The sequence below is a fragment of the Malus sylvestris genome, chromosome 9, assembly GCF_916048215.2.
Source record: "Malus sylvestris chromosome 9, drMalSylv7.2, whole genome shotgun sequence".
In the NCBI taxonomy this organism is placed as follows: domain Eukaryota; kingdom Viridiplantae; phylum Streptophyta; class Magnoliopsida; order Rosales; family Rosaceae; genus Malus; species Malus sylvestris.
In genome coordinates, this window is record NC_062268.1 from 2,507,979 (window position 1) to 2,518,466 (window position 10,488).

General features: G+C 35.5%; 2 protein-coding genes across 5 annotated transcripts; both read right to left on the reverse strand.

The window, feature by feature from the left end:
- Window positions 1–2,651: 2,651 nt before the first annotated feature.
- Window positions 2,652–7,662, reverse strand: LOC126583608 (uncharacterized). 4 transcript variants are annotated; one of them, XM_050248062.1, is made up of 12 exons: window positions 7,491–7,662; window positions 7,336–7,371; window positions 5,902–6,057; window positions 5,530–5,803; window positions 5,331–5,430; window positions 4,787–4,911; window positions 4,622–4,703; window positions 4,357–4,477; window positions 3,951–4,108; window positions 3,385–3,861; window positions 3,191–3,285; window positions 2,652–2,952 (listed from the first exon to the last, which is right to left on the reverse strand). In XM_050248062.1, the coding sequence occupies exons 3-11, from the start codon at window positions 6,043–6,045 to the stop codon at window positions 3,192–3,194; spliced, it is 1,575 nt and encodes a 524-aa protein (XP_050104019.1). In that variant the 5' UTR covers window positions 6,046–6,057; window positions 7,336–7,371; window positions 7,491–7,662; the 3' UTR covers window positions 2,652–2,952; window position 3,191. The 4 variants fall into 4 exon arrangements, with proteins under 4 accessions (XP_050104019.1, XP_050104018.1, XP_050104015.1 ...); XM_050248061.1 differs by having other exon boundaries at window positions 7,281–7,371; XM_050248058.1 differs by having other exon boundaries at window positions 6,163–7,371.
- A 1,581-nt stretch (window positions 7,663–9,243) lies between these two features.
- LOC126583609 (metalloendoproteinase 3-MMP-like) lies at window positions 9,244–10,176 on the reverse strand. The gene has a single exon (XM_050248063.1). It carries the CDS (start codon window positions 10,174–10,176, stop codon window positions 9,244–9,246), a length of 933 nt encoding a protein of 310 aa, XP_050104020.1.
- Between the last annotated feature and the right edge of the window lie 312 nt (window positions 10,177–10,488).

The following is a 10,488-nucleotide window of genomic DNA, read 5'->3' on the forward strand; positions in this document are numbered from 1 at the left end:
CTTGGGACCCTATCATACGCTTTTTCCAAATCTATAAAGACCATGTGTAAATCCTTTTTCCCATCTCTATATCTTTCCATCAATCTTCGTAAGAGATAGATTGCCTCCATGGTTGAGCGCCCTGGCATGAACCCGAATTGGTTGTCCGAAACCCGTGTCTCTTGCCTCAATCTATGCTCAATGACTCTCTCCCAGAGCTTCATTGTATGACTCATTAGCTTAATACCCCTATAGTTCATGCAATTTTGTACGTCGCCCTTGTTCTTGTAGATAGGCACCAAAGTGCTCGTTCGCCACTCATTTGGCATCTTCTTCGTTTTCAAAATCCTATTGAAAAGGTCAGTGAGCCATGTTATACCTGTCTCTCCCAAAAGTTTCCACACTTCGATTGGTATATTGTCTGGGCCTATTGCTTTTTTATGCTTCATCTTCTTCAAAGCTACAACCACTTCTTCCTTCCGGATTCGACGATAAAAAGAGTAGTTTCTACACTCTTCTGAGTTACTCAACTCCCCTAAAGAATCACTCATTTCATGTCCTTCATTGAAAAGGTTATGAAAATAACCTCTCCATCTGTCTTTAACCGCGTTCTCTGTAGCAAGAACCTTTCCATCCTCATCCTTGTTTTGGATTCATTTTCATAAGGATTCGACGTGATCATGGAGTGCCGGCTGTCGACTACCTGACGCCCTCCCCCTCCTCCTTTATCCGGGCTTGGGACCGGCCATGTAAGACATAGGCGGAGTTGTTTTCATCATTGGCAATATATTTCCTTCCTTCCCAAACACTTGTGAAAATGTTTTGTATATATAATGATAAGCTCTCCAACAATGCTCGCACAAAATTATTAGGCAATGGAAAGAGCTATCAAAGTTTAATGGATTCCACTTTATTTTATTTTTTTTCAGTTTTGGGCATGTTGTCTTCATGGCGACGTGACCAAGAGAGCAATGATCTGATGCAACAAAATAAGCCCCATACGTCAGTCTCTAACGTTCATTGTTTGATATCCTACTGATATATGTGCCACATAATGGAACACGTGGAGCGTTTGACACGTAGGATGGGGCCAGCCCTCCTGCTTTGTGTTCCATGTGATGCGAATCATGTGATAGTAGGTACAATTTTAGTTGTGACGGAAATACGGAGGGTACATTATGTGTTTTTATGCAAGTGGTGGAGAATTTTAATTTTTAAGTTATTAATCTTTTAATACACATAACCGACCATTTATATAGGGACACGTGGTGTACCACTTCGTATGACGGGAACACTGAAAAATCTCTCGTGATATACATGGAAGATTACCAAGGTTATTCCAATTAAGTTCCAACTAGTAATTATATAAACCATATAGAGTTGATGGATGATAAATAAATGGGATACTTTCATGCAATTAAACCCTAAAAGTAGCTTACTTAACCATTCATGTTTTTTTGCCAACCATACATCAAAGGCATGTTAGAATAGGTTCATTAATTTTTAGAATTTTCTCTGTGATTATTGTTTTTTAAGGTAATAGGTATTTTATTAAACAAATAAAACGAAAAACATCGTCATCAAAATACAATTTTATAAGATTTTTTTTATTAGCACACCACATACTGTTGAAAACACCTCACATTCAAATTTGATATTAAATGACTTATACACCCTATTATGCAATGCCAATTTCGACCTTATTAGGTTAGAATAAAAAATAAAAAATTTCTGAATAAACCCAAATCACTTTTAACGTATTATTTATCTACTTTTTTTGTCTTCCCAACAAATGCAAGCAAAATGATAAAACTACCGGATTAGAACTTGAATGGAGTGCGAAGAAATTAACAATATTTCTTTATATATGTCGTCTCATAGCATAACCCCAATTAAAAGAAATGATAATAGTAATAAAATGGCTAAACACAATCTCTGTTCTGCAATTCAACACCAATAAATAAATGTGTTTTCTTTTCTTACATATGAAAATGCAATGAAACTACATCAACATTCAGCTACGTTTTTGCCAATATGGGCAAAGTCCTAGCACCATTCACATTACAAGAGACCTTTTGATTGTTCTCCTTTCCCTTGCTGCTTTTACCCTCGAATTTTTGTTATTAAACCTCAGCTTATTACCTCGTTTGCCACCTTTAACAGAGTCGCAGCAGCCTCATCTTCCTCCAATCTTGATTGTGACCGAGTATTATAAGATGTGAAGAATGTGGGGTGTATATAGAAAATGTAAGATGTATGTTGAGAATGGGGGTGGGAGGGTAATATGGGAAAGTAAATGGGATGTATTAAAATAAAGTTTAATTGAAAAAGTAAATGTGATGTGTATTAAGTATGTAGGGTTTATTCAACAATACGTGATGTGTAAATAAAATAAGCCTTTTATAATTATAAACCCAACAGAAAGACAATAAAAAAAAACAGTCATTTTTAAGTTAATTTTATTTACTTCACATTTCTCATATGAGAAATGGAAAGTAAATAAAACCAATTTAGGAAACAATACTCGTATATTCAAAATGATAACATAAACATCTTATATATTGTCAAATTATTTCGCATATCGGATTTACTAGCAATTGAGGGCCGTGCGATGCTGCGGGTTTCAAAATGATCTTAAACGTGTACAAAGTAGGGCTTATATACATGAGAAATTATGTGCCAAAGTAAGGGATATACATATATTACATTCTTATATTACACGACAAAAATTGGGATGGTCCTACGCCATAGCCAGAGAGTTCTATTTATATTTATATATTACATGCAAAAAGTTGAGGATGTTAGTATATCATCCTCAGAGATTGTTTTTCAAAAGCTATGGTCCTATCCCAGGGAGACTTTTACATCTAAAACTGTACAGCTCAAAAAGTAAGATTTGTTTCACTAAAGACACCCATATACGTAACTCCTCACGTTAATGGTGCCTCCTCCATCTTGCATGACAACGATGAACTGAAGAAAAAAAAACATTGACATAAGAATTGAATGACTCTAAATTGCATATATTTTGCAGCCATACTAAATAAACTCTCTAGATTTTCCAGTTGGTCTCATCGGCAACCCAAATGAAATATTTATATCTATATTATGCAATATTTATAAGATATAGTTCTGTGTTAGAGAAACTACTCATTGAAGATGGGAAAAAAAATTGTTAAGAAAATTGATTTATGAGTGTTGGGATCCATACTCTATTCACTGGGAGTTTTATCTGTGTTTGCTACATTCTCGTCATCGGTCTCTTCAAATGCATAGGTCTCTTCACTGTATCCACTTGTGGTATCACTTGGATCATGTAAAATGAAGAGAGATTAAAGCATCAGTGCACATCTAGTAATGGAAAAAAGGTTTATGTCAATTATTTATTTTTTTATAAAGACTAACCTTTTAGATTTTTTTGTTGGTGTAGAGGTGAAAAGACTCTTTTTGACTGGCTCCCTTTGTCGTTTCTTTGAACTTGAACTGCTCTCAGTTGGAGATGAAGGTAGAGATTTCTTGAGTGAGAGTGGTGGTGTGCATGGTAACATTTCATGAACCATATGTTTCTTCCCAAGGTTACTTATTGCTTCATCATTTTTGTTGTTGTTTGAAGGGTGAATTTGTGTTTGATCCTTGATAACAGTTTGGATGAGCAAGTCATTTCTGCTTGTGTCACTTTTAACTTTCCCAAGTTTGAGTTGGAAAAGTTTGATTTGACCTTTTACTCGGAGTATTTGTTGTGGTAATTCATTTTGGTCACAGAAACTTTTGTTGATTACTAATTCTTCACATGTGATTCCAAATAGTTCTTCGGTTGATTTACCTATAATGATGGCATTGGTTTCGTCATTGGCATCTTCAAGAATTAAACTAACTTTGAACCTGCGTTGAAATTGATGTGATTATTTATAAAGAAGTATAATTAAGTTTATGTTTTATATAGTAATAGATTCAGAGTAATTTTGTATTACCAAGCAATAGGGTTTTGAATATCATCAGTTGGACAAACCAGCAGGTCACTTTGAGGCTTTGGTTTTAGTTGTTTGAAGCAGATTAGACATGCCTTGTACCACCAGCCGTTACTCAAATCAAACCGTGCAATTGCGGCTCTGCACAGAAATGGAGTGTTCTACAATATTTGTTAAAGAATGATGAGTATAATTTGAACAGACACGAACCTACATTCTTATACTCTTCATCTAGTTTTCAGGAAATGTTTCAGACATCAATGAAAACTGTCTGTGCAATCAAAACATAATTTCTATTATACTAATTGCATGGATACAAAAGCTGACAACCCAGAAAAATGAATTTTGAGACCAATATAACACTGTTAAATATACAACATTGTTAAATTTGGAATGCATTCCATTTTACCTGATAAAGATTTGGATCCAAGATATTCAATTGCCCTACTGATAGTTTTTCAGCGGCATCCAATTGATCTGGTGTCATTAGTTGTGCTGAGGTTGGAATCATTTTCAAAGCATGACTGGAACTGGCAAAGTTTTTGCACATTTTTGTGTTAAGTGGTAACCCAATGAGATTGAATTTTAATATTATTTGAGTGATATATATATATATATATATATATATATATATATATATATATATTGTTCAGAAAATGGTAAAAAAAACTTACATCGATTTGTAATTTGCTGCTTCTGGTATTTTTGGGTTTATGAAAAACAAAGTGCATCCGGTACTGCTAAGCACTGTGTTTCCTGTGGGTTTGCAGATGTGGAAGCATGTTATTTTTTTGTAATACAATGTAAACATTGGAAAGAAGTAAAGTTAAGTTATGTACCTAGGAACCGTTTTACTTTGAGACTTGTGAACACAGCCACAATTGTTGATGGTTGTTGTGTTACAACTTCAATATCAAAGGTCCTGGTGCAGTCTCCCCAAAGTGTAACTCTCACTTCTTCGTTTCTGACCAAAGAAGTTAGAGCAAAATATTAAGAAACATTTCCAACTCGTTTACTTTTGGAGTCCATATATGTGTGTGTGAAAACCATTTGCAGAACACTCCATTTCTGTGCACAGCATTTCCAACTCGTTTACCTTCATATTTTCACCAACCTAGCAACCTTCAGTTCTTCAACAATCAACATTCACATATCAAAAGAAGAAAAAATTAAAAACAGAACTTGATTACTCATTAATGAAATCACCTTAAATTGCATATGGATCACCATAGGTTCAGGTTCCCGCATCAATAGTTTTTGTATTCCACCCATCTAAATACAATTGCCTATTCTTTCCCATAATGTCAGTCATGTTATAGTTGAATATACGCTTGACACGTATTCAATGTCTAATGAACAATTACCACATGATAAAATGATTACCTGGTGTTTTGAAGGTGAACGTCACATTTTGTTTCCGGTCTTTCTTTGTTAACCATTCTTTCTTCCAATGGTTGCACTGCTGTGATATGTCCCATAACATCTTGCAATTTGGCAATCCAATATCATAAGATTATAGCATGAAAAAATGTGACAAACAAAAATGGCATATAGATGTAGGTTTATAAATGTGTTTAATTACCTGTGAGAATTTCAACTTTATCTACACGGGATAACAATTCACTGTAATCCACTAAATAAAAGCGGTGCTCAGGAATGTGTGGAGGTCTTTCTGGTATTTGTTTGAAAGTTGTTTTCCCATTGAAGTATAGTTGTACAGTGTGTGGTACGACCTTGTACGTTTGTTTACTGGAACGGCTATGCAACCGTGTGATCTCATATATACAACCAACTTTAATTTTTGGAGCTACTATCTCATAGTCTACTTCTAAGACCGAGGCTTCAATGGCATCATTCTGCATTACAAAAATTATAAAGAGTTATTTATAGCTTTCTCTTCTTTTTGAAATTATAGTTTTAACTATATTACATTTAAACAAAATGGTTTTCTCACCAGTTCATCAACCAGTACACATTGTAAGCCATTGAATTGGTTTTGGCGTCCAAACATTTTGGGTCTCCACAACCGGCATATTCTAACTTTGATCTTCATATCGTTTCTAAAAGGCTTTAATTCACAGATTGGTACGATGCTCATTGTTTTGTAAGTCTGCAGACAAAGTATATATATTGTTAGAAAGAAAGTGTGTTTATATATCAAAATCTATGTTGGCAATATGTAAATGTTTACAAACTTGCAGTGAAAAAAAATTACACAAAAGCTATCAAAAGCTATCAAAATGATACATTGAAGCACACCATCTGCCCAACCTTGGATATAGTGGAAAAAGAGAATTCATAAGATTTGCTATGGTATAAGATTCACAAATTTGCAATAATAAAGTAAGTATTAAAAGAATATGCAACATGCTATCTAATAATGCTTTAAAACAGTAACAAACATAACATGTGTAATGCATATATCCTATCAGTACACAAATTATTACATACATTTACATATCAATATGCTTGTGAGCAAGATAAAGAACAAAAGGACCTCCAGCAATTTACAATGGTAAGGCAAACACATTCGAAATAAGAACTCATCAAACATTGTTCCAAAAGGATGGTCATCAAGTTAGAGGAGGGAAGCGGTGGAATTATTTTCATTATGTTAACATCTATCTGACTTCCTAATTTTCTTTGTATCCAAATATTGAGTTTTGTTTTTCATTCTTTTTAAGATATCAGAAACGATTATGCCCCCCAGCTGTTGATTACAATCTTCATTGTCTCTATTTCTCTTGTTTCTTCATTAAAAAGGTTTTTGTAATAGTTGATGCCTACTGTAGGCAACATCTCACCTCCTCAACAACAAAATGTATCTAAAGACCCAATTAATGAAATTACAAACGAAGAACAACCCAATTGATAAATTGATGAATTCGTACTTATACAGACAACAAACAGAGGAACGGGGAAAATATATATATACAACAGACTGGTTCGAACAATTCAACAATTAGCATGAAGAGAACAGTGCTTCCACCGAAAATTAAAGGGGAAAAATGGTGATAATTCTGAGCACCATTTCAAAAAAAAATAACCATTATGCACTTGATAATCACAAATGAGATCATAAGGTCCAAAAAATTAACCGCTCAACTCCAAACTATGAAATACCAAATTAAACACAGAAATATCACAACCCCAAACCCAAACAGAACCCCAAATCAATTAAAAAAAAAGCCTCAACCCGTATTAAAAAAAAATGCTCCAATCCGTGTCTCTCTCATTTTTCCCTTCCCTTGCTCTATACTCTTTGCCAGGAAAATCCTAACAGAGGACCTGTTAACCATTTTTTTCCCCAAAATAAAAAATAAAATAAAAAACCTTCAAAACACCCCATACGATCCCAAATTCTCAAATCCGTTCAAAGAAACTTAGCATGAAATCACAGCAACTTCACAAATCATCTTCATATCTGAATCAAAAATAACGAAAAAGAAGTGCAATCAACCCAAGAAACAAAAGATCAGTAGAAACAAACCAAGAAAATCAAGTATCGGAGAAAAATTATCCATCAGCATTTCTCCTTTTTACCTGAGGACTCGAGCTGGGCTCTGAGAGAGAAGTCGAGATGTTTCGTACTTTCTCCAAAATAGAGCTTGTGGTTGCTGCGCGAGAGAGAGCTCGTTGTTTCTGGAAGCAAATGGATAAAGGTCGGCTTTTCCGCCTTCTTCTTTCAAGATTACGAACACGTGTACATTACCAACAACATGTGTAAATTAGGAGTGGCGCCAGAGACGGGCACCAACTGCGATTTTGGCAGAAAGGAAATAAAAGAACCAAAGCAAGGGCAAAATCGTCAGTGCACTGTGCTATGAACAGTGTTTTAGGCTTTTTTCTCTTTTAGTATATATATAATTTTAGTATATATATAATTTTGCATCAAAACTAATGATTTGATGTAAACATTTCACAAACAATAACATGCATGTGCCACACTTGTGCACGTAATTTCCATATAATTAAGATTCAATACTAAAAGATGAATGAGGATCCTCTATGTGAGAATGACAGAAATTCTTTAATTGTATTCGTTTATCGTACATCATGCGATAAAAAATCATTGTAAATTTTTTATTTCAAATTGAATATTAATAGCATCTGACAAAAACTGATCGTACAATATGCAATAAACAGACATGATTGAAAGATCTCCGAGATCCTCAATAATACTACTAGCTACTACTACCACAAAATAATATTCCATGATGATCAGAAAGCAGCCTCTTTATCCTACGCAGAAAACACTTTTGACTGAGTGTCCAATCTCCATTAATAATGACATGCAACTTTCACCATTTTTAATATTAAGGTTTCCATTTTTCGTTTTCATGTTTTTTACTCGCCAAACCGGTCGGTTCTCTCCTTTCAGTCTGTTACAATTTGTTCATCTTTTTGTGTCGATAAATCCGCACAATTAGGGCAACAGAAGCAATAAAGTTTTGAGTTCGTTTGATGTTTGGATGCGTTACGTTTGACAATTGAACTAAGAGAGAGATTCATCAGCATGTGTTACTTGTGAAGGCAAACCATGCAAATGATCTGAAGTTGTGAATGACAATGAATGATGTATTGGATTACTTGTGTTGTAAGCTATTTGTTTATGGAGTTGTTAACGACATAAGTAATTTGATAGTCCTAGTGAAATAAGGATTATGTAATCTTAACCTTTGCAATTGACCTCAAAGAAATCTAATAGGTTTCCCTACAAAGATATAGAATCATGGTAGGACTCAATCACTTAAATAATAAAATGGCTAAACACAATCTCTGTCCTGCAATTCACCACCAATAAATAAATATGTTTTCTTTTCATACATCTAACAAAATAAATAGGTTTCACTTCAAAGTTGCTACTACTACGCTTTAGGATATTTCTTACACTTGTAACCGACAAATTTTAATTTTGAATTTGGTGAATGTTGAGTTTGATACTACCTTTGTAAGATCCCACATTGCTCAGGGAGTGGATCCTGTAAACCTTATATGTATATTCTCATCTCTACCTAGCACGACGTCTTTTGGAAAATCACTGGCTTCGGGTTCCGTAGGAACTCCGAAGTTAAACAAGAAAGGGGCCAGAGCATTCCCAGAGCATTCCCAGGATGTATATTCTCATCAAACTTCCAGCATATATATGCTACTAAAACTTTAAAGTACGTATAACGAATCTCAGTACGCTCTAGGTGAGGTACCTTAATTATTGGATAATGAAAGAAAAATTATGAACGGCTGACTTTTGATGAGCTTTAATGATTTATCTTTTAGTACTTTTGATTATCTGAAATCAAGTGTTATATAAAGCTTTAATTCCTTGAATATCATCTGCATGCAAACTTTGGGTAAATCCACTACGAACGCCAGGGGACATGACGGCTCCTTCAACAGAGTTATGTTGTAGCCCCAACAGATGTCCGATTTCATGCAAGGCCACAGTCTCCAAGTCATAAGCGTCCGCCACAGCTCCCACAGCCCACGCCTCATCGGCATCGTAGTGGAATCTCCCATTGGTCGGTGGAAATGCGTGAGCAAGGATCCCACCTCGGCCGTCAAATGGGTTCCCATCTCCATGATCACCCTTACCAAAACTTATTGTCAGATCCGCGTTCTTATAGTTTTGGGATTGACTGAACGAGAAGTGTGTGTTGCCTGCCCATGTTGCGAAAGCGCGCGCAACTGCGTCCCAGGCCTCAGTTGGGGTGCTTTGATCAAAAGCATAGGTGAGATGATGGTACTTAGAAGAAGGCCATTTTGGGTTTCCGGTGAAAAAAGAATAATGAGCAACTGTGTGAGGCGAACCATGTCCGCCGTGGTGGTGAGGGTGCCTTTTCTTTCCGGATCTCATGGAGGTTGTACCATTGATAATATCAGCGACATCACATCGCGGCATTATCATTTTTGATACTGTTTTAGCATCTAAGGTTCCGGTGGCCTTGAGGTGGTAATTGACTTGGTAGGTTTTGATCGCCGACTCCAAGATGTCGTCGAAGTCATCACTATCGGAATGGCCGTTCAAGTATCCAAATTTTTCAAGGTACTTTTTTAGGTCTTGGATGCCTTGGACCTTGTCACCCTTGTGACACCCCTTGAGATGGTTAAGGAACTCGAACGGCGAAGGTTTCTGGTTGCGGGTTTCTGCCGATGTTGCATGGGAGAGAACAGAAAGAAAGACGAGGACGAGGGTGATTGTGAAGAGGCAAAGAGTACTTTTTGATGCCATTGTGAAGAGGAAAATAGTACTTTTAGATGATGCAAAAGCTTGGTATTTGGAGGGGTATTGAGACTGAGCAGCGTCTTCCATAGTAATTAGTATGATCATGACTTTGATTGTAACTAGATAGGTCTTTGACGTTCGAGACGATGGCCGGAAAGAAAAACAAAGTGAGTTTTAAAATGTAGACGCATTCATATAAGTTAGGTATTAAACTAATCATTCTGAGAGAGTGATTGGTGGAAGACTAAAGCAAGTTTATGTACAATGCATATTGATCTTGATCATTTAAAATTAAAAAAAAATAAATAAAACATATCA

Coding starts and splice junctions, on each gene's coding strand:
- LOC126583608 (XM_050248059.1), bottom strand. CDS start 6,045: ATGAGCATCGTACCAATCTGTGAATTAAAGCCTTTTAGAAACGATATG. Junction 5,431..5,529: donor TAAAGTTGAAATTCTCACAG/GTAATTAAACAC, acceptor CCAAATTGCAAG/ATGTTATGGGACATATCACA. Junction 3,286..3,384: donor CCAACAAAAAAATCTAAAAG/GTTAGTCTTTAT, acceptor ACATGATCCAAG/TGATACCACAAGTGGATACA.
- LOC126583609 (XM_050248063.1), bottom strand. CDS start 10,176: ATGGCATCAAAAAGTACTCTTTGCCTCTTCACAATCACCCTCGTCCTC.